At 34.8% G+C, this 25,664-nt stretch overlaps 2 protein-coding genes across 2 annotated transcripts in view; one reads left to right on the top strand and one right to left on the bottom strand.

The window, feature by feature from the left end:
* The window catches only part of LOC134529689 (uncharacterized), a 117,825-nt gene that overhangs the window by 3,975 nt on the left and 88,186 nt on the right, over positions 1-25,664 (top strand). The window lies entirely within an intron of this gene.
* The window catches only part of LOC134537575 (surfeit locus protein 4 homolog), a 55,740-nt gene continuing 37,319 nt past the window's right edge, over positions 7,244-25,664 (bottom strand). Inside the window, exons 5-6 of the mRNA XM_063378163.1 lie at positions 11,516-11,695; positions 7,244-7,819 (exon numbers count right to left, since the gene is read on the bottom strand). Of these exons, the coding sequence (XP_063234233.1) occupies positions 7,733-7,819; positions 11,516-11,695 (267 nt within the window). The 3' untranslated portion in view covers positions 7,244-7,732. The remainder of the gene's footprint in view (positions 7,820-11,515; positions 11,696-25,664) is intronic.

Genomic DNA, 25,664 nt, shown 5'->3' with positions numbered 1-25,664 from the left:
CACGCTTTTCGATTCTCGTCGAGTCGTATATTATTATTTGACTTTAATTGATTACGAAGTAAATAAACATATGCAATATAAACTTAAATGTTCCTGCTTAAGAATATGTGTAAATTAGTACATTTTAAAATTGCAAAACGAGGGTTATTATTACCTATAAAATGCGTGTTTTCGTGGAAGTTGTATCTGTGAATTTTTATTCGTAATACAGTGGACATATGCCGGGAATGAAATGCACCTCATACGACTTCACACGTGGTTCTAATTCAATGAATTCAATGAATACAATTGAATGTGAAAATAAATGTTATCCAATTATCCCTTCCCTATCTTACAAACCTTTAGGTACTTATTATCTACCTGCCACGCAAGTGCAAAACGAAAACAGCATTGGAATTATCCTGTTTCCCGTATCTAAGTTTATCCCTTGATCCTATCGGCATGACCCTTTATATGTTGGTCTTCTCTTGTTTTACATTATATAGGTACTTGCTGTTTTAATTTAGAATGTTGAAAAATCCTGTACATAACACTAAATACCTAACATATCATGATGCAAACAAATTATGTCAGGTCTAGTAAAAATGTATTTCTTTCGTATACATTTTACAATCATAATTATTTTACCAGTGAATATGTCTAGGATCTGTCGACCTACTAAATTAAAACAGCAAGCATCCTATACCACAAACTAATTCCATCAGGATCGGATTAATTTGGATACGTGATACGAAACTATTAGTACAAAAATTAAACCTACACCAGTGAAATGAAAATCGACAAGTATTTTCCCGAAACAGGGTCTATATTATTTGATTATGAAATAAATTTATGAAAGAAATAAGTGTTCTCTAGCAAAAATGTCTTATCCCTATTTATTTGTTTGTATAGAATTACTTCGTTAGTTTTGCTTAATATATAACCTAACAAAATCATGAGTTTAAATACAAGAATAAAGATGAAAACACACGGTTTTGAATCTTAAAATGTAATTTTATGGTTTAATTCAAAGCAAGTTTAACTTCGAAGTACGTAGTTTTAGTTTAATTGAATTATATATCTGTTACAAGATAAAGTTCGCGGCATATTTCTTTTCTGCAGCTGTAAACATTACGATTCACAAAACAAACAAACAGCTGACCAACATTCTACCAGAAAAAAAAACTGTCTTGCAACAAAAGTTACCAAATTCTGGTTTATTTCATTACCAACACACCCATTATTACACCACACGCTTCGTCAGGTTCCAGTTAGCCAACCGCAGGCTAAGTATGGGTCATAATACACCCCTCGTTCGTTAACCGGTGGCTAGCCTAACCTAAGAGCTAGCTAACCTGAAGATTTAGCCAGAGGTCATAAAACCAGCCCTCAATCAATACTCGGAATTTTTCCGAGGATAAACTCATACAAAAATACGAAGTGAAAAGTAAACATCGTAATAATTTTCTGAGATTGAAACACTGATTCAGGGTAGCACTTACATCGGAAAATATTTTGTTGTATGAAGTCATGTAAATCGTTTTGCTAGCTACGTGGCTTTGATAGATAAAAAAGTGACGGACGGAGGCTTCAGGCTATTGTAATTAAGTGTTGACATTGCCAATCACAGAAACAAACATAATATTCTTAAGGCGTAAAATGATATATCTTGTAGTCGTATCTTCATATCTGTTCAAAATGTCCGATAGCTGTATATTTGTTTATACATGAGGTAAAATTGCAATTTGCATTTGGAAATGCCGTTATTTACGACGTGATGTGAAGTTTGAAAATGCCTAAATATTTTCATATTTGAAGTGGGAGAAATCATTGGTAACCAGAAAATTGCAGGGAAAAATGTAAAGGAAATACTGTAGTTAACCTTTCTTTTGGCTTTATATTTCCATCTTGGTAATTTTATAAAGCACAAGTTTTAACATGTAATACTTTGAATGGTGTAAAAATGTTAATTTCGAGTAAGTGGAATAAATATTAACTGAAGTATTAAGGTATTTTAGGTTAGGTCAGATACATTAACAATATAATTTTAATACTTAATAATAAATACACAATGTAACTGAATCAACCTAAAATTTGTTATTTTTTCCCTAATTCAAAAAAGCCACTTTACTGTAGAAATACTATTATAATTAATATGTTCCTAAACAAGGCTTAAGACATTGCAATAAAACCAATGCTGATAAAATAAATTTTAATTTATACCTCTCAGTACCAGTGATGAACATCTTTCAACTTTTACAAAATTATAATCATTACTAGTAAGTTTATGCATTATGTATTTTGATAATTAGTATATTAATATAACAGCATAACCCATTTAAAATCTCTACATCTTAAAAAAAAAACTCTTGGACTATTTGAATTCAGTTCATCTCTCTCTAATCCTTACTATGAAGTTAATTAGAAACAGTAATAACATACACAGTTTAATGATACCAATATTTTGAGGTTGGAGGAGGGGGGGGGGGGGAGGAATAGTATATTTCTCTAAATGACAGGTGGACAAATTTTTTTAGTTTCCCAAATTTATTGCCGTAGTATACATGTCAACCTGTCAAAAGTTTTTTTTAAAATGTTTTCAAAGAAAGCACTACACTTTAACTAAGTTAATACATGCATACAATTGAATATGCATCTTTTAAAGCAGATGAAACACAAAACTTAACAATGGTGTAAAAAAAACATTTATATGAACAATTGTAAACAAGCACTATTCAGCATTATAAACATGCAACAAATAATCAAAGTTATTTTAATACAGTCGCGAAATGGCAGCGGAAAAAATCTTGCCCGCAGTTGCAAATACTAACTACGTATTAACATGTTAAGGTAAGAAACAGTTATTTGGATAACCTTAACAAAAATACAGGAATTGTTTTGGACAAAATGTGAACACACAGTTGAAACTATGTTGTAGCACAGCATAATTCCACAGGACGAATCATGCGGTGGTGTGATGTGATGTTCCAGACCGTCAGAGAACAATTTTAGTGTATATTTTTTCCACATATGGTCACGTGTCCTGTTGTCTCTTGTGCTTGGTTAGTTGGCCCAAAGGATTGTCTCCCCTTTGTTTCTACCTCTTGTACGGAAAGGCAGCTGCCGTCATTCAACTAGTTGTCACTCGATTGTTGCCGTGTGCGGCCATGTCTTCAGAACACCTGCTGTTTGGGGCCAGGCCGGAGTTTATCCTTTTTATTTTTTATAGAACTTTTTGATAAATTAGGCATTTGACCCCAGGTGTTGGCCTAGGGTGACTGTGGTCATCCTCCCTGGATGTCATCTCGGTATCACGTACCTTAGTACCCTGAATGTGTGGAAAGTCATCTGGACATATGAAAATTGAAATTGTTTTAAAAAAATTCTACTTGGAAAAAAAAATCAGAAGAAAAACTGTTCCATTTAATAATTCATTCTAACTTTCGTGAAAAGAATAACTTCTAAAATTATCTTTAAAGGCATTGTATATTAATATAAAATGTTCAGTTTATCATGAACTTATTACTATTCTGGGTTCTTCACCTGGCCAATCTGGAATGTAACAAAGTATAGAATTAAATCAATAGTTACTATCTATCCACCACCGTGTTTACGTAGGTGTAGCATTAACTTTGTGATTAAAGACTCTGAAGAAAAATAAACGAACGTTAAGGTAAATAAAAGTGCAAGTTTCGAGTAAAAAAAAAAATATGCTGCAATTGGTTTGTAATACATTAAACCTTCACTTAGCATGACTAATGCGTTCCAAAAATGTTCGGGTTATCCTAAATCGCTTATTATGAAGCACTGGTCTCCATAAATAGCAAGGCTAATTTACTTAAATGTGTAGGGAAATATTCTTCACATAATATAAATACGTAGAATAACACTCAGTGATAAATATGTCAAACCATTTTTCTTTATAAGCCTACCATCAAATACTTTGTATGAGACATTCTACATCATGTAACAAAAGATAGTTTCAATTGGCTGGTTGACTTGCCCGCCCGGGCGTGACCTTCAACTCACGTAACATACCTTTCCGCGAACTTTCCAAACCATCCTTTACTGGCAATGAAAATGATATTACTGTCAGGATATTTACATTTTAATTTTTCAAAAATTATAGTTCTTACGTATTCGTGTATCACCACTTGGTTCACATCAATCCTGTTAGACGTGTGATTTTTTTTCAATGCACCATTCATTTAACAATGTGAATCATCAGATCAGTTCAGTTCTGTTCCGGTATCTAATGTCAAATATATTCCCACTAGTACAACCAACAGCATCAGACATATATAAACGTTTGATAAGAGTTATTTCGTATGATTGTGCGCACCGTTGACTTGCTTAAAACTAAAATGCAACCAACATACGTGTGGCCTTCATGACAATCTGCACACTGTAATAATTACTGTTTTGTCTAAAATACTTGAACATGAAGCATTATGCTTTCACTTGGAAGCCATGATTCCACCAAGATTACAACTGCAGGTATTGCGCACGAACAGTTACTGACAGACGAATGGGCAGACATTGCTTGTGTTTGTGCAAGTTCCCTGCCACTGGCTAGACTGAGTTCTCACGATCCAGTCTGAGGCCGGGAGAAAACGGTACAGCACAGCGGCATACGCAGAGGTAAAAACATTTGGTTCTTTACACTCCATAGCCGCAACTTAACTTGCCATAGCCAATGCTTGTTCAACAGCCGATAGCGTAGTCAGACCTGCGCGTGCATCTCTTGCCTCCTTGTTTAGCTAACTGTATGCCACGGCACATCTGATGTTTATAGAAGTTGAAACAAACTTCATGGCGTCATACCAGACTTTTTTTGCTTGCGGAGATTTTGCGCTAACTGAAATATACAGACGTGCTATTCAAGACTGTGGCAGTAAAATTAACATCGCGCTAAATGAATTTGCGCAATCTGAAGACGTGTTAAGTGAGGGGTTGATATATTGCCAAATGGGTACATAGTATTGCAAATAACTGAAATGAATAACTAACTCTAGTTAAAAGTGTAAACATTAGCTTATTTCATCACTATAACATAAATTAGGCCTATTGTTTTAATTTTGTGGTTACCATAAAATAAAATGAGTTTAGCTTATTTCTTGGTTATGTGACAATTTTTCAGTAATGTACCAAAGTAATAGCTTCCAGCCAATACTTAAATTGATACATCATTATCATAATCATCAACTGCTTCCAGCCTGTGGCCAGATCAGCAAAGTAAAATGCCTCCATCTTCCTCTATTCCTGCACCATTCCTTATCCTTCGATTTACTCCAATCTTCTCTGTCATATACAATCTGATAAACATGAATGATAAAAGTACAAGTACAGCCATTGAGATTTCTCCAATAATTTCAAATTACCTGCTTAAGTTCCATAGGCATCTGCTACTACAATTTTTCTATGATTTAGGTCCTTCGAATTCATACACACAAAGTTTTGGTACCTAAATCTGCTTGAAATTTAGGTTATATCGTGCTGTACCATTTTCTTTTAAACGCAACCCACTGCTAAAGGCAGCACCAACAACTGAAGTGAGAGGACCAACACTGCAGAAAAATGCAGCAAATGGTCGCTTGCCATATTTTCAATTGATATGCACAGTGCAGTTTTGACAACCTATTGATGACGAAGCATAACACAGCAGCCATTTATTCACAAGTCTTGGTGAACTGAAACACGCCATATTCGTTTCAAGAAATTTCATGCCACAAAATTGTTCAATGTTGAGTCCATTACTTAATTCTAATGACTTCGCAGATAAAAATATTTACATAAAAACACTTGTATAAAAATATTTTTGTAAATGGAATTATTGTTGTATACTCATAATTGTAAATGAATAAAAAAAATTATATTAAATTTTTTTTGTATAAAGTAAAATCAAAACTCAAAAGTCAGATTTGTAACTGTAATCACTATGTACAGACCTGGAAAAATTTGAGATCTTGATGAACTCAAACAATAATTTGGCTTGTGATGCTTTTAGATTAAAACACAATTTTCTATTATTTTTAATCCTTTACACAACTTCCTACAAAAAAAAAGGCTTTCATTTTACGAATTGTTCCTTTTTCACAACTTTCTAGGCAAAATATCTCAAAAAGGTGCATTGCAGAGAAAAAAAAAATGCATACAACAAAATTTATTGCAAATTTAAATATGAATAAAATAAGTCTCAACTAAATCTATTGTATCGCTAACTATTTTAATTTTATTGGCAAAATATCCAAATGCCCTGCTGTGTGGCTGTTTTGTACTTCTTTCGCTTCAACTCCAAGCTTTCTGACTGCTCTCAGCTACAAGAAGATCATGGTTGAAAACTACATGCTCTGCCTATAAACTGCGTTACTGACTGCCTCCTGAACTCGCACTAGTGTGAAAGTTAGACAAGATAACACTTTGGAATGCATGGGGGATAGTGGGAGTGAGAGAGGTGAGAGAGAGCACTAATGGCATTGAAGTTTGTCACAGAGCCCCTCCCACTTCCTTCCTCTCTTCTTCCTTTTGTCAGCCAAGGCCACTTGTCCTCTTCATTCTCATGCCAAGGAGACTACTCTATCACATTCTTTATTTTTACTTTTTATATGCATGGTTTCTGAATGATGTAGTGGCAAACGTCAATTTTGTTATTCATATCAACCATTTCCTGTTTTAAAGGAAGCCGTGTAAATCACTCACACTGACGAAAGTGACCACAGAAAAGCTCTTGTAAATACACTAAACCAGAAAGATGCCGGAGTCATTATATGACTAAATTTAACATTTCATGTTAGAATGTTTCTGCACCTTCTAAGTATTAAATGCAGTAAGATAAAATATTTATGAAATCAAATTTCTGTTAAGTAATTTATGAATTATAAGAGAAAAAGTTATAATTATAATATATATATATATATTTTTTTTAGATTTTAAATCAAACAAAAGTGCATATAAAATAAAATATATCACTTTTTGTTGCAATTTTTTTTTAAATAACACGACTTTTTAGAAAAATATAACCTCCCCCTTTATCAGGACTCTATTTATCACTAATCAGAATTATCACATTTTAGAAATAGGGCCAACCCTTACATATGCATGCACTAGCTAAACTCAATTTTAACAAAACAGTGTACAACATTAACAAAATTAATATTGTATATGTGTTTAAATTCATATACAATATTATATTATATCATTAGTAGTTATCACATAAATATGCAGTCTCATAATAGTGCACGTAAAAAATTTAATTCAACTTTGATTATTTTGGGAATTCACAGACTTTATTTTGCACAAAATAATGTAACGAATGTAATTTTTAATAAAAAAAAAAGAACTAAAGACACCAATAAGTTTGTACATAGTTCCCTACATGGTGTTAAACTGACCTCTTAAATATTATGTGAAGTATAGAATGATGTTGCATATTACCTCTTCACAAATGTCCTGAACAAAATATTATAATACATATCTGAAGTCTGGTTGCATTGCAGTAAAATATACACATATTAAAAACTAAATAAATTTTTAAATATCATAATGCTCTTAAAAAAAATATATTGACATAAAAAAATAAGAAGCCCATGTACAAAGTCACTTGTAGGTAAACAGTTTCTTTACAAAGACACAAAATTTATTCACTCAAGGATTTAAAAAATCTGTCATTAGAGGCAGACACAGTTGAATGTGCAGACAAGAGCGCAGTAAGAACCAGTTCTGCGTTGCACTGGCCACATCTGCCTGGGCGGGCCTACCACTTCTTCTTGTGCTCGTCCATGGAGACACCGCCAGGTCCCAGGTACACTATCATCAGCAGACCACCGATCACCGACAACGTCTGGGACACAACCATCACCAAAACTCTCACAGCCAATATACACACTTGGACAAAATCAATCAAATACTTTTCTTTTTTTTCATGTTTGAGTTACAAGTACAGTAGAACCCTGTTATAATGAATCTGAAGGGAGTAGTTTATATGTTCACTATAGAGGGGAAACTTTATATCTGGGAAAACTTTTATATTGGCAATACATACTCAAAAGCATAATCTTAACTACACATAGCCCTAAGCCAAGAAAAGAATGAATGAAAATACTCAAAGCAACAATTTTATGAGCAAATGCAGATATTATTTTTAATACACTACACATGTACAAACTTTCTATTAATGGTTCTTTGACATCGGCATATTTTCCTTTTTTCAGGCATTTAATACTCTGTGACGTATTCGCAGCTTGAGAAAGAAAATTGTTCATCTTGTTTAATATTGTACTTAATGTGGATTTTGCAATTCCCAGTTCCTTTGATATTAACACGTGCAGGAAAGTGGTGTTGGAGTCTACCTTTTTAATAATGTCCAGTTTATCTCGCACAGATAATGCATTACGTTTTTTAACGCGTTTTTCACCCTTTTTTATGTACGTATTTCTTATTGAAGCTCATTTGCAGCTTAATAACAAGAAATTCTTTTTACCGTCAAAAGTAAATAAACGAAAAATAACGAGCCTGGCACATCAAAGATCACTACGTATCATTTAGTATCACAGTTGCTAAAGCTGGAACGAAAATTTCTCACTTTCTATGGAAAAATTTAGTCCACAGAGTTCTATCTAGTGGTAGTCTTACGAACCTTACTCGATCAAAATGTCCGAAACGTGAACGATAAAAATGAGACGTAAAAATATTGAATTTGCTGCTATAATGTACATACGTATTTGTGTGGCGGTAATTTATGTTTAATTTTGATAACTTATTAAATGTACACGCGTTCGCTCATTCTTTAACTATGCAGGGAAAACTATTATTTTCACCAAACTGAGCACCATTTCTGGCTACACGTAGCCTACCGAGGCCACTCGATTACGACTTGTTTATAATATGAACAGTGGACAATCCAGTAGCATATTGCGGAGAAAAACGTTAGTGTGATCCAGAATAGATGTTTTGTGAAAATACTTGTAATTATATGAAAATATTTGAGATAAATGTGCATTATGTCGGCAAAATTTGTTCGTGGTACACGGGAAAACGTATCAACATTGACAAAAGTTGTGCGCTATATCCAATAAATTAATACATAACCTCACATCATTTTGCCGGGACCGAGACGGAAATTCACAATAAACGGGAATTCATTATAGGCGGGTTCACTATAAACGGGTTCTACTGTATATACATAGACATAGTTTTTAATATTAACATCTTTGTGTACATGTAAGATTCCCACAATATTTATACCCCGTTCCCATTTTCAAAACTGACACGAGGTTATGATAAATTATTGGTTGCTCAAAAAATAAAATAATATTGATTTAAATACCAATTATATGTTAAATTATAAAATCATAACTACAAAATGTTTAAAAATTGTTTGCTATTTTCATGTCTTAAAGAAGTAATAAAATAAATTTTCATTGTTTCTTTATTATAACTACAGACATTTCACTTAAATAAAATTTGAAGATTGTAAAAAACTATGTTGCAAAGGGCCAAAATTTTATCACTAACCTAAATAGCTAAACAAGCAAAACAAGAAATCTAAGTTTTATTACTACAATTACTTAGAGTGGCATGCAATCATGCCAATTTGTAGCAATAAGTCTTTGCAATGAAATGTAAAGAATTTTAATCACAGGTATCATTTCCTCACAGATATAAAGTAACAGAAATACATAACACTATATGCATATGTGTGTGTGTGAAATACCAGTTTTAACCAAACATCAATACGTAAATCCAACCTGTAGTAGCAGGTATGAAGGCTAATCTAAATAATTTAAGTAATCTGAGGAAGGGTGTGAAACATAGCCTCTTTGTTTACAAAACCAGGGATAAAAGTAGTATAAAAAATTATGCATACATACTACAGTAAAGCCCCATTTATTACGACCACCTTTTTATTAAGAAAATTATAGAGAAACAGTAAAATAGTCATGTTAAAAATTCAAGAGTTTGAAGGAAATAGGACAAAATTTTTCATTTGAAGTTTGTTGCGCTGAGTTTCTCTTAGCGAGAAGTGTACTGCACGTGGCACACTGTAATTCTCTTCATTATCTAACCACAGATAACAGTTCCATGGTGCCAGCATGTATACCCACTGCTGCCCGCCCCACATTAACCATTGTGATGCTGCATGCTCGTAGACATACTGCCCCCTCTGTTTTCTTCTGTTATTAAGACTTGAATTTGCATGATTTTGGATCTCTCTTAGTTTTGATTATTGTTAGTTGACGACATTTGTGGTGTGATTTGGTGAACAATTGTGGTGATCATTCATTATATTTGGACTGATTTGGTTGTACTTTAGGCTTGATTTTGTGAACAGTTGTTGACGAACTGTGCTTTTTTTGTTTTAAATACTATAACTATAGTGTCCAACCACTGTGAAGCGCTCTCTGCTGCATTTCACCTTGGTGAGCACTGTACTGCACATGGCACAGTAGACACCCCCTACCCTTGGTTGATCCTCTTCAACCCTTGGTTTGTGAGGGTTAGGGGAGGGAGGAAATGAATGAGAGTGTATGCACACATGCATGCTAATGGAGTGTTGCAGGAGCCATTACTTTCTTTCTCTCTTCCCGCTGTCAGTGAAAGCCAGGCATCCACATCCGTACTGTGCTGTGCAAGATAACAACCCCATGTAGAATAAAAAAACATTTTAATAAAAATTAATTTCATTTTACTTATGAAATCAATGTAAAATTTACTTAAATTTTGTTAAACGATTCTACTGCCCCACACATTGCACCATGTTTATGCTCATTTTGGTGACAGTAGAAGGTTGAATTTGCATTTCTTATCAGAAGACACATGCTATTAAAATTAATTGATTTTTAATTTTGAAAACTTTGTCAATTTCTTACCAGAGATCACAGAACACTAACTTGATGTGAGAAATGGCATATTTGGACAGTCAGAGGTCGAGAGTGGGTCTGTTGGTCCACAAATGTTCACATCTATTACAACCCTATTCCAGGGAACCATGAAGGGTTGTAACAACAGAGTTTACTGCACTCTGGAACAGTGTAGTAAGGGCTAGAAAAACTGTTAAAATAGGTAAACTGTTTTTAAGAAACTTTATTTCATTTTAAAATCATCAATAACATTAGTAAAATTTCATGAAATCAAACAGCTTTAGCACCCATCAAACTAACTAGAGCAAGCCGGAGGTCTGAACTGTAACAAGAGAAAAAGAATATTTTGTCCACTGCACCTTAACAGGAATATGTAATGGAGGGTGTGTTTCATAAACAAAAGAGAGGAGATTAGTCTAAACTACATTTATTTTAAGCCATGCAGCATAGAAAAATATCAAAGTAAGGTGTGAAATATGGAAAACTTACACCTCTCATGGGAGGAGTTGTATGGATACAAGAGTCAAAAACATGCTGAGTCAAGCCATTCTAAAAATATATCTTTCTATTCTGACAATACATTCTGACTCTATTTAAATGCTGTACAAGTACTGCTGGGTGTACCGTCACACAAGATGCAGGAACCCATGCATGTAGCGCGGAGGGCCGGGGCTCACCTGGAAGAAGTCGTACTTGAGGAAGTCCCGCAGGGGCTTGTAGTCAGGGATGTTCCACCAGGCGTTGTGGTACAGGTTGAGCATGGCGAGCAGGAGCACTAGGAGCAGCGCGCTCAGTTTGGTCTTGTAGCCGACCGTCACCAGCACCATGAGCAACGAGCCCAGGATGTCCTGCACTATCTGCAACCAACCCCACATGAGCCTGTGGACACACTTCACGGCTCCATCATACTGTCTTTCAGACAGTACATCTTCAGCTGACACAGACAAAAATCCCACATAAAATAGTTAAGATATGAGGACCAAGACCTGCTATTATTTTTTTACAAACAATTCTGTAAAGTTTAGTTGTCTTTGCGTTAGGTAAGGAACATAAATAATAAGCAATGTTTTTAACATGTAACAAGTATTCAAAGTTTATTTTTTCGCTATTGTCTCACTAAAAAGAACGGAAAAAATCACCTAAAAAATTCAAAATACGGAATATTTGTCATTTCAAACTTGAAAACAAAATATTAATTGTATTCTTTTTGTCACATGCATCAGAATAGGGAAAAAATAAACAAACTGTCAACAACCATGGACTGAAACACCACAAAACATGAAAACTCCATTGAGATGGGCATTAAAAGAAGTAAACATCATAGTTTCAAAGGTGTGTAAATCAATAGTCACATTCGAATTATCACCATGTGATACAATAGCAGGATACTTGCTGAATATGTATATCTATGACAAAACAGACATTTCTTCTCCAAAATAAATATTTAAAAAAAAAGTAAATAATTATGTTCATAACATTGCTGAACTAAAATACAATTTACCATTAACAAAAACTTGTGAACAGCTAGGGTTCAGTATGTAAATATTAACTTATTCACTAATTTAAAAATACAGCATTTTTTTATTTTAAAAAAAAATCATGTTTTTCGTAAAATAGCTTGCAATGTATTTCACTGTATTTTGAAGTTCAGGAAAATGTTCTGGATCAATGTAGAGAGTAGCAGGCTGTGGAAAATAAGGTGAATAAAAACTGAAAAATAAGTGTAATTGGTTGATTGGGATAAGATAGTATAAAGCCACGTCCAGACGATGCGATTTTTCGTGCAACTTGCGCTGTGCGCTATTGCCTCTAGTGCATGCAATATTGCACGATGAAAATGCAAGACGCACATGCCTACAGACGCAATGCTCGCTCCTGTCTACACGCTGCGCTGGATGCAAGGTGCGCAGTTGAAATAATGTCCATCTATAGTGCGGTGGTTGCTGCAGTTTGTGTCTCGTTCAAGAAGAAGAAGACTATGGCAAAAAGAGTTCTTTAAAAGCAGACAAAATAACATGCGAGAGCTTCAATAGGACGGAGAAGTGCTGTTTAGTCACTTTACACGAATGTCGCGACAGGATTTTGACGTAACGATGTTTGATGTAATGATGTTAAATACAATACACTATATATGAAAAGGAAGTAGAGATACAAAATATAAGAATACCGGGATGCATTCAATACATTTATGAACATATTACTCAGGCGTAAACACATTGCTACCACTGCTGTTGCCGAAACCATCAACTGCTTCATCATGATTAGGCACACGCAGCTCTATATATTGCTCTGACGATGAAGAACCCGTGGAACTTGTGCTTGGCAGGTAATTTAGTGGTTGGAATGGAGAGACGACTGATTAAACAACATCCTGTGACTCGATCTCAAAGAGAATGTTAGTGATACGGTTGTGAGCAATGTTTTGTAATCGAGTAGATGGTAGGTTCCGTTCTTGTGAGCAACAAATTCTGCAAAGGAAGCATGGACATAGTTTATTTTCATGTTTGTACACACACTTTTCATGATCTTGAATGCTTCTTCCTCTCTGGTCACCGTACTCTTTCGTTTGTTCATTTGGAACTCGTAGTGTTGACATCTTTACACGTTCCTTCTATCGGAGATTTGAGATGAGAAATAAGAAGCACATCGTCCTCTGCATTCGTTTCTTCGTTTACTTCCGAAACCTAGTATAAACACAACACATTCATGCGGAAATTTGCTACTGTGTATAGTTTTAACTAGTATTACTAACAGATACGCAATATGTGTACGTTTATAGCATAAATAGTATAAATTTATTTCAGATGCCATCGAGTGAAGATTGGAATGAAATTTCGAGTATCTTTGAAGCAAAATGGAACCATCCTAACTGCTGTGGTGCTGTTGACGGAAAGCAAGTTGTGATACAGTGTCCAGAAGGTAGTGCAACCGTCTACTTACTACAACTACAAAGGATGTTATAGTATAGTACTGTTAGGAGTTGTGGATGCAGACCACAACTTTATATATTGTAATGTAAGATGTCAAGAGAAAATTTCAGACGATGGCGTGTTCAAGCATTCGGAATTCGCAAATTAATTACCGACTGTCTATGGCACGTCGTACTATTGAGAAGGCTTTCAGTTTGCTGCCATCAGTTTTCAGAATTTTTAGGAAACCAATAGAAATGAAAATTATTTCAAATGTTGCAGACGTTGTACTTTTCTGTGTGTATCTGCATAATTTTCTGCGAAAACAGAAGTCTTCCCGGACGTTGTATGTGCTATTCGGATCCCTGGATAGTGAGGATGCTAATACCGGCAATGTTGTTGATGGTTTGTGGAGGCAAACAGTGGCATCTGATACTGGTATTTTGCCCCTGCAGGCTTGGGCACGTAAGCCTTCTGCGAGGGCTCACGACATCAGGATCGAATTTCGTGAATACTTTATGTCAAGAGTGGGGTCTGTTCCTTGGCAACACCAGTATTTGTAATCGTTGCAAAGTAATTGTGTCATTTCCAGTCATGATGTGTAATGTTTCAGCATATTGTCTAACCACTTTCTGTATTTAAATTAGTAATCATACTTAGCTACAGTAGATAAATTCTGGATGCACAGTAACTGACGATAACTTTTATATTTGTGCAGATACATATTTGTCAGCAATCACAAATATAATATCATGTATCACACCACAAATACATTACATTATACTTACATTCATCTCAATTTTGTCATCATTGTTGGTGCTGTCATCAATGCTCTCCACAGTCTGAAATGGTACGGCCGTGTCTTTCAAAAACAACAGTGCTTTGTATGCAAACCATGACGGCACTTCCTTTGCATTCGCTGACATGCCACTTTTTGCACTACGGACTTTATCATGCTCCTTGCTAAAATAACAATGTAAGCTTTTGATATTATTTTTCACAGCTTTTTCATTTAGTCCATACTTTTGTCCTAGTTCAATGATGGCATCCCTTCGAAGTTGTTTGTGTGTTCCACACGAGTTCATGTTTAAGGTAGTCTTTTATGAACTGCAATGTGCTTTCCTGGCTATCAGACATTAGTAGGGCCATGCATATTTCCCGAATAGATTATGAGACTAGCTGGAAGTTAATACACTGTAGCATCATCTGCGTTTTGTGATTGGATGAGTTTATTTCTCAGGTACATGTCGATTGTCATCACGCCAATCACAGTAATTAAGGCGTCCGGAGTGGCTTGGTCGAATATGACAGCGACTTCTCTCGCATACTGCAACCAGTCACAAGAAAGAAACCGCTGGTGCAGGTATACCTTATTGCAGTCTAATAGTTGATCAGATTTATTCGCGAAGAATGCCTGCCCCTAGACATTAGTTATTCACTATGCACAAACACAGTATCAATTAACTGAACTCTGACAACTCTCAACTACAAAAACATGTACACTTGTGTAGACAAATACGGCGTAGCGCACGGAAATGGCCGATGATACCCACTGACAATGGGAACACGTGCGCTACCAGACGCGCTACTGATTTACAGGTAAACGCGCATGTGCTCGACGCACAGGCTGCTTGCGCTTGCCATGCGCTATTGCATGCGCGCAGCGCAAGTTGCACGGAAAATTGCATCGTCTGGACGTGGCTTAAAGGCAATATTTACACTTTATAGAAAGTAAATATTTAATTTCCTTTAATATTTATTTAGTAATGACATTTTATTCCGTATGTTTATATTTGTACTCTATGATTAATTCAGACTGTAAATTTCTTTGGTTATCGTTTTGTCTATGCATTACTCTATGTTATTTTTTTATTTTAAATATTGTCAAGGCTAGCATGGGCGTAGATCCCGGGGGGGGGGGGGGGGGGGGGGGCCGGGGGGGCCCGGGCCCCCCCTGGGATTAATGGGCCCCTCCTTGGGGGGGCCCACTTCGTGATTTTAAAGTTAATGGTGTACACAACACATATATATCAGATTATTATTTACAACGACGACAGACACTTTGACATGCTTTACATTCGTACCTACGAGTTCCGTAGTTATTTTCCCCTACCCCTTCTGCGAAAGCCATGGTATGGAGTTTTCCAGTGAGAACTTCGAAACCCTTAATTCCTAGAAACCGTTCATTCCAAAGGACGAAGCTAGGGTAGAGTTCCGTTAGCATTTCCTCCCCATTGTTACCCACACTACCTTGTCCTCTGAAACGACAGTATTATAGGTTTCAGGTAGTCTGTTTTTAAAGTGGTTTTGCTCTCGTGTGCGCCAGTCTTCTGCTTTCTTGGAAAACATCAACATGGATAAGTTCATGACGTGGAAGAAACGGAAAACAGAATCTGATTCTCACCTGGTAAGCTTGATTGTTTTATAAGTAGTGACTATTATTTAGGTAATATATTTTATTTAAGTGATTATGTAACGTTATTTTTTCCAGTAATTATACAACTTAATACTTTAACCGTAATTATAGCAGAATTTAGTTTATTTACAAACTGAAACTTATATACCATTTTCTGGAATTTTTTTAGCTAATCTCCATTCTGTAAGGCTAGCTGTTCTGTACGTTACATGTGAATATACATGGAATAATTTTTTTCCTCGTCAATATGGAATTTAAAATCACTCCCCTTTTAATATCAAACGATAAATTTCACAATTCATGGCCGATAATTACTTTATAACATTTGTTATTTGATAACTGCAACACTGCACGAGTAAACAGAAGTAAGAGCGAGAAAGAAGTTTTAAACGTTACACATCCGTATTTAAGTTAATAAGGAAGCAAACGCGTCTCTTTAATAACTAATCAAGCGGCATATTTTAACTACAGTAGAACCCTGTTATAATGAATCTGAAGGGAGTAGTTTATATGTTCACTATAGAGGGGAAACTTTATATCTGGGAAAACTTTTATATTGGCAATACATACTCAAAAGCATAATCTTAACTACACATAGGCCTAAGCCAAGAAAAGAACGAATGAAAATACTCAAAGCAACAGTTTTATAAGCAAATGCAGATATTATTTTTAATACACTACACATGTACAAACTTTCTATTAATGGTTCTTCGACATAGGCGTATTTTCCTTTTTTCAGGCGTTTAATACTCTGTGATGTATTCGCAGCTTGAGAAAGAAGATTGTTCAGCTTGTTTAATATTGTACTTAATGTGGATGTTGCAATTCCCAGTTCCTTTGATATTAACACGTGCAGGACAGTGGGGTTGGAGTCTACCTCTTTAATAATGTCCAGTTTATCTCGCACAGATAATGCCTTACGTTTTTTAACACGTTTTTCACCCTTTTTTATGTACGTATTTCTTATTGAAGCACATTTGCAGCTTAATAACACGAAATTCTTTTTACCGTCAAAAGTAAATAAACGAAAAATAACGAGTTTGGCGCATCAAAGATCACTACGTATCATTTAGTATCGCAGTTGCTAAAGCTGGAACGAAAATGTTTTACTTTCTATGGAAAAATTTAGTCCACAGAGTTCTATCTAGTGGTAGTCTTACAAACCTTACTCGATCAAAATGTCCGAAACGTGAACGATATAAATGAGAAGTAAAAATATTGAATTTGCTGCTATAATGTACATACGTATTTGTGTAATTTATGTTTAATTTTGATAACTTATTAAATGTACACGCGTTCGCCCATTCTTTAACCATGCAGGGAAAAAACTATTTTTATTTTCACCAAACTGAGCACTATTTCTGGCTACACGTAGCCTACCGAGGCCACTCGATTACGACTTGTTTATAATATGAACAGTGGACAATCGAGTAGCATATTGCGGAGAAAAACGTTAATGTGATCCAGAGTAGACGTTTTGTGAAAATACTTGTAATTATATGAAAATATTTAAGATAAATGTGCATTATGCCGGCAAAATTTGTTCGTGGTACACGGGAAAACGTATCAACATTGACAAAAGTTGTGCGCTATATCCAATAAATTAATACATAACCTCACATCATTTTGCCGGGACCGAAACGGAAATTCACAATAAACGGGAATTCATTATAGGCGGGTTTACTATAAACGGGTTCTACTGTAAATAATTCACTGCCAAAATACCGATTATACTAAATATAAGCCGAGAAATGTATGTGGTTCAATTAGCTGTAGGATAAATTTCATAGTTCTATCTCCGAGATTTTTCATTTGTGTCATTAAGTTTTTTTTCTTTTTTACCTGGTTGATGCCTTTACTAAATAAAATAGTCTTTAAGGGTTTTAATATGATTCGTTCGTTCATTTGATGTTGATCCGTTTATTAGCTTTGGCGCTTTGGGTTTTTAGAGCGCATCAAAAACTGTGAACAAAAAATTACACGAACAGCATTTGAATCGCAGTAATTATGTGATGTGGCATAAAAAAAAACCCGACAAAGTGCGAGTCGAACTCGCGCACGAAGGGTTACGTACCATTATCTATAAAAACGGCAAAAAAAAATCATGTCTGTTGTATGGGAGCCCCACTTAAATATTTATTTTATTCTGTTTTAGCATTTCTTGTTATAGCGGAAACAGAAATACATCATTTGTAAAATTTTATTCTGTTTTCACTTTTGTTGTATGGGAGCCGCCCTCAAATATTTGTTTTATTTTAATTTAATCATTTATTTTTAAAGTGAATATATAACTAAATATTCTGTGAATATTTCAAGCGTCTACATGTTACCGTATTCAATATCGAGCAAAAACGAACAAAAAAATCACGTTGGTTGCATGGGAGCCCCCCTTAAATATTTATTTTACTATGTTTTTAGTATTTGTTGTGTCTAACTATCACGGTTCATGAGATACAGCCTGGTGGCAGACGGACAGACAGACGGACGGACAGCGGAGTCTTAGTAATAGGGTCCCGTTTTACCCTTTGGGTACGGAAGCCTTTAAATGTAACCGCATTCTTTACATCTCAAACTTCGTCAGATTGAGATGATTTTAATAAGATCTGTTACCCTAATATTAAATTTTTACTGATTTTCTTAGCAACTTAATCGGTCTCTACGGTGAAGCTGACATTTTATACTCTAAAGAGAATCGAAAATAATTTAAAGAATAATATGGCAAATAAAGGACTCATCACTGAAGTATATACATTATTCTGTGCCTTTTAAAGCAGACGATGTATTATTACGAAAATGAAAAACAAGAAATTTTTTCTCACATAAACTTGACATTTTTGTTTCAAATGATTAATAACATTAATATGTACGCATTTAGGACGTGTGAAAAATAAAGTGTATAACATACGAGCTTATAATCCAGAGAAGACTTGTTTCGGTTGACCTCTAGCGCCAAATTTTTAAACCACAGAATTCACGGGCCCCCCCTGGAAATCCTACAGATTTGCGCCCATGAAGGCTAGCATAGCAGTATTTTTTGAAACCACTATTAATTTAAAGATGAACACAACAGTAAGGTTAGTAATTTTACTATTTTTTGTTTTAACAACAAACTAAAGAAAATCGTTTACTAGTGACTGGGAAAATATTCTTTTAGAATGAATTGAGACTTGATTAAGACAAAAGCTAGAATGCAACGATTTTGACATTGATTTATAATTGAATATTTTATAGAAATGGTTATTAATGGTTATTAATGCCAATATTAACTGAGTTTTGAAGAAAATAATAATTTTAATCGACGAAGATAATACTCAGACATCAAAATTTTAAATAATTACTTAAGAAGAGAAGTCGGCAAAAATCCGTGTTCAAGAGATCGCCATATGACTAATTTGCTTTGAAAACTACGAAGATTAAATGCCCTTTTATAATTCCGAATAAAGAAGAATCCTGTTGAAGATTGAAAAGTCGCAGTTGGAGCCCGGGAAGGATGAACGTCGCGCAGTCCAGCCCATAATCTGAAGGATGGAGTCGTGACATCGCGTATTCCTGCCGCACGCTAGAGGACGGAGGAGCAACGCCAATATCACAGTCCTGGATGAGGCGAACCAAGGAGTCTCCGAGAACCTACACGTCTCGTGGGTATCCTGCAGCAAGGTTTGGTCCCTTACCCTATCACCCGAAGACTCGCTGAATATAGAAGTACCCGAGCGAATTACAATTTAAGAAAGACGAACATTTTTCTCAGAACTAGAATCTGTTATATTATATTGAATATTCTTTGTAAAGGAAACCGATTAACTTGGTTATCTTTAGATTTACAAATCAAATTCCGGAATCGCGATCCCGAGCTAGATAGTATTAGCTAGTATAGATGGAATTTGATATTGGAATAACGTATTGCTATTTTGGTTGACTGGTACTGCAAGTTTCGTACCCAGTAGTCCAAGCTCTACCGGACTGAAGTTAGTTAAAATAAATGACATCCAAATAATTAACATTTGATAGTAAAGATAATTCACTCAAGTGAAAGAATTGTTAGATGCTTTGAAGTTGAAATTAATAACAAATTCCATCTGTAGTTTAAAATAAATTAGTTTAAGATAAGTTTTTTTTATTAAGTGTGATTTTGTGCAAGTCAAAGTGTATTGTCACCGTCATCGCAAACATTACACACAAATATAAACCGTACATTTGAATTTGTTTACACTTTATTACAAGGTCTAGTCACGATATTAGTATTTAACATACTTTTGACACACTTTACCTTGATTTTCAGACACAAGCTTCTTGATACAATTCTTAAAACTGAGAGAGGTAGGCTAGAGAAACCGAAATTATTAAATACATTAAATAATTTCAATATTTACACTAGCTGACTCCACAGTTTTTGGTGCCCAACGTTGAAGTTCGAGTAATGGTAAACTTGCAGTTAACACTATGTTAGCAGAAGAAAATAGGACAACGTACTTCCTCAGAGGAAACAAGGATAATATCGGTAGCAGTTCTAGTTCAGACATAGCTGACGAAGTGAGGTTAGTGACCGAAGAAATGGAAGCGAGAACTAGTTCAGTAATTCCTAGCGATGTGAACACATCGAATGATCATCAGCCGCGACAGGAGGAAGAAATAGCATCCGAGGTAAAAGAATCTCAAAACACTACCATAGAGCAATTGTTCAAATTCTTGCAGCAAGAGAAAATTAAGGAGAAAGAGGAACGCGAGCGTAAAGAACAAGAACGCGAACGTAAGGAAAAACAAGAACGCGAGCGTAAAATACAAGAGCACGAGCGTAAAGAACAAGAACGTAAGGAAAAACAGGAACACGAGCGTAAAGAACAAGAACGCGAACGTGAGAAACAGGAATGCGAGCGTAAAGAACAAGAACGCGAACGTAAGGAGAAACAAGAACGCGAACAGGAGAAACAGGAACGCGAGCGTAAAGAACAAGAACAGAGTAATAGGTTAGATAATATTGCCAAAATTTTAAATACTGCTTTGAATAAGATTGCAGCAGAAACCGATCAAATTCGAGCAGAAGTAACACAAACACAACAACAAATGGAACAAAACTTTTCTGTAGTGGAAACACGATTAGAAACACTAGAAAATGCCATACCTCACATACAAGTTAACATTAATAAAACTTTACATGAACATAAAAATAAATGTAAGGAAAATACAGTTGTAATAATTCAAAAGGAACTAGATCAGTTACAAAAGAATCTGGAAGGTAAAGTAAATAGGGTAGAACTTAGGATAAGTGACGTAGAAAAGGAAATGGGACAGCACACTAATGAATTACGTATTAGCAACAAGGAAACCGTTAGTGTAGCTAGTTCTACAGATATTAATACTGAACAAAACACCTCCAATAGAAATATTTTACCAATGACCATTGACCCTATTTTAACATTACACCACCCTGCCAGAAAATGGTTAGATAATGTGCCAACTTATACTGGAAAGAGTACAGAAAATCCAAAAAGATTTTTGAAACTATTCGAAGAGTATTGTATGGTATTTAATCTTTCAGATGGAGAGAAGTTGAAATGCGTTAGTCATTGTTTAAAAAACACTGCGTATTTTTGGTGGGAATTACGCCGAGACACCGTCACCAATTTTAGTAATTTCGAGAACTTATTCTTGCAGCAATTTTGGAATACAAGGATTCAAAGTAATCTCAGGATTCAACGAGAAAAAGAAATTTCAAAATTTAGAATCCCATTACAGTGATATGTATGAACGAACCAGATATTTAGATTGTAATATGGAAGATGAGGAATTCATTGCCATGATATTATCTCAGTTACCGTTAAAATATCAGTTGCAATTGACAGGATGTCAGTATAACGGAATAGTTGACTTTAAAGAACTGTTAACCTACGATAGACTGGAAAAATTAGATCGCTCTCACAATCAAAAAGAATTTAGCGAACTATAAAGGTTGGACTTGGAAACTTTATATAACAAGATGGAGGAACTAAATTAATGTGTCATATTTTATAATGTCACTTCAGTGTACATGTCTTTATTTCTCTATGAACCATAAGTCAATAATTTTGTAGTTATATCTTTTTAATGTAAAACTTCTTTGCTCAAGGAATGAGATATTTTGTTTAACCAATAAGGATGGTATTTTAAAATTTCATGTTTAATATTATATGACTAAAAGTTTGTAAAACAATCTGGTATTGGTCGAAGACGATAGAAGAAAAACTATTGCTGGAAAATAAAAGTTTGTTTGGAATTTTAAGTGAGAAAACGAATATGGTAATTGATATAGGAACCTTTGGAGAAGCAAGACGTGAAATTACATTACTGAAGAAATTGGAATTATGACATTTTGAATACTTAGAAGAATAGCAGGAAATAATAGAAGAAATTGATAATATTGATAATTTGGAAATATTTATTGAACTGAAGAGGAATTACGATTTATACGAAGATTATAAGAAACATTGAGGCGTTCCCAGGATGAAGAATATGAATCACAGCTACGAAGATTGGAAGAAATATTGTGGCGTTCCCAGGGCGAAAAAAGAAATATACTGAATAATCAACAGTACGAGACCATCCGAAAACAATGAGAGGCGTTCCCAGGACGAAGACGAACAACGAGAGGCGTTTCCAGGACGAAGTCGTAGAAAGGCAGAGAGACATTTCAAGGATGAAGACGCGGAATATTCGTTGCTGAGTTCCCGTATAACGAAGACAGAAACCGTAATGCATAGTTCTATCACACTGAACTATTCCTACAGGTCGGTCATATATTTATAAAGGAATCTAGCAAAACTTACTAGCTTTGCAAAACTAACACACCGGAATAGTTAAAATCACGTAAAATCAGTTTAAATACTTCTTTCGCCAATACCAGAATTCTTCAGTCTATGACAACTTGAGTTAATGTTTAAATGTTGCATGTCATCTAATCTAACGAACTAGCGAATTTTACGACGACATACCCAGCTCTACCTACTGAATAGTCAGGATAATAAAAATTAATTCATTTTGTATAGTAAACATTCACTGATTGAAGACTTACAATAAAACAGGTTCAATGAGGTTGATGCTATTTTACTGGTATGAAACAAATTATGAATATCAGTTGGTAGTTATTGAATGTCACTGAAAATTGATAACTGTTATTTTCCGATCACTATACGAATATTGTGTCATTCATAATCTAGTCGACATATTAACAAACTTTTAATGTTTACTCATAATTACAACTTCTTAAAAGTTGTTGGCGCCCACAAATTAATATAAAATGATTCGTTCTTTTGCTTTTATTCTATAAATCCATTAGAATGAGTCTAAGTACACTCGAGTTATTCAAAGTCAAATTGATTTATACTAAGTAATAAATGTTTTGACCAAGAAGACCCCTTTAGAACGTAAGAACGCAAGTCAGTCGACACCGTTATATCAGAATTGGAGAAATAGGAAAGACGACCAGAACCATGGACCTAAACCACCGCAAGTTAATTCGTTACACGTTAAATACTCTAATGATAACTGGAACAATAATAGTTATCAGGGTAGACGTCGTTATAACAATTACTGGAACCGACGAAGATACTAAAATCAAAACGGAAAGAGACAAGACAGCCGAGAACCGGAACGACAAGATAGTCCACGTCAGGAAGGGGCAGTTTGGTTTAAATCCAAACTATTACATTCAGAAAACGCAGATAACCAATTTATAAGTTCTGCGGAAACAGCACCTAATTCATATAGAGTCGATGCTAGAACTTTTATACCATCGCAGAGGGATAATGAGTTTGCGAGTGTAAACTATAATATTAAACAAGGAGGAAATACACATTATTCTATTCTACCGAGGGAAGAGAGTAATAACACAAAATGGACGCCGAGACAAGCAAATGGAGGAACCGAAGTAATACAAGGAGAAACGCAGGCGTTTTCGTCACCTCAGAATAACGAAACTTTAGCGACAACATGGTTACCAAATCAAAGAAAAGGTTTTGTCGGTAATGTGGAAAACTGAGTAGGAATGACGAAAAAAGGCTCCGTACGTCATTCCTTAATAAAGAAATGAAAGGGGCTAACACTAAGTCTAATATTCATGCTACGAGTATAACTACTAAGAGAATTAATACCATATTATTCAAAGAAAAATGAAAGAGAGTTTTTACTTAGCGAACAAAGTGAAAGCACCGAACATTGCAAAGCAGCTTTATGTCCGGAAATCACACTTTCAGTGAATGGAGTTAAAACACCCATATTATTAGACAGTGGCGCGGAAATATCGTGTATCAGTGAAGATTGCATCAATATGATAGAATCTGCTGGAGTCAAATTACCACTAATGCCTGTACCCAGTTTAAAATTTTTAGGAGTAACTCTAGGGCTAGTCCCATTATAAACAAACAGACCTTATTAGAGATAGAAGGATTGGGAAATAAAAAACATGTACCTGTATTAATTGTCAAAGGGTTAGCCAAACCTATTATTTTAGGAGTAGATTTCATTACCGCAAGTAAAGTAATACTGGACTTCAGCGGATGGATGGTTACGGCCATGGATAAAATAGAAAAACCAACGACTACTGAAAATTGGCAAATTACAGACAAATGCGTAGCACTTATTCGTAGGGAAGACCCGTATGCATTTATATGCACCAGTAATGTGGAAAATTTAAATGCTACAGAAGAGGATTTGAATAATGCAGTTAAAGGAATCATGATAATTAATGAACATGATAAAGAATCCCTTTTCGGATTGTTAAATACTGATCGAGACATTTTTTCCGATAAGCCAGGCTTAAATAAAATATATCAAGCTAGCATAGAGGTAAAACGAGGCAAACCTTTTCATAAAAAAAAAAAAAAAAAAAAAAACTGTATCCAATACCGGCCCGATATTTAAACGAAACACAAGAATGTTTGAAACTCTGACTGGAAGCAAATCAATAATCATTCCGGAATTCATATTACCTAAGTTGAATAGAGAAATTTTCAACGAAGAGCAGATAGAATTAGATGAAATAAGAAAGGAGACGGAAGAAATGGTCAAAGCCAAACTAACATCGGCGGCCAGGAATCGTAAGAATCAACAGAAAACCTCGAGAAACATGAATTTTAAATGTGGAGATCTCGTTCTCAAAAGAACAAACCCTAGTAGTCAGTTTTGGAGATTTGTCACAAAGAAATTATTTCTACTTTTCGAAGGACCTTATGTTATCACGAGAATAATTAGAAACAATTGTTATGAAATCTCGGATAGAGTTACTAATCAATTCGTAGATTTCTACAATATCACACAGCTCAGGGAATATTACACACCTGTGGTACCATAAATTCCTGTAAATATGTTAATACATCACAGACGTTTACAATACACTATTTGTTGATAATTATATTTTTGTTGTAAATATTAACATATAGGTTTATCATTTGTTATGTTAAGATTATTGTTTAGTGTGTGTACATGAACAAACTAATTGGTGATTAGGTTTCAACAGTATCGAACATTTGA

Source organism: Bacillus rossius, chromosome 1 (assembly GCF_032445375.1).
Source record: "Bacillus rossius redtenbacheri isolate Brsri chromosome 1, Brsri_v3, whole genome shotgun sequence".
In the NCBI taxonomy this organism is placed as follows: domain Eukaryota; kingdom Metazoa; phylum Arthropoda; class Insecta; order Phasmatodea; family Bacillidae; genus Bacillus; species Bacillus rossius.
This window is presented reverse-complemented; position numbering and strand designations above follow the sequence as displayed.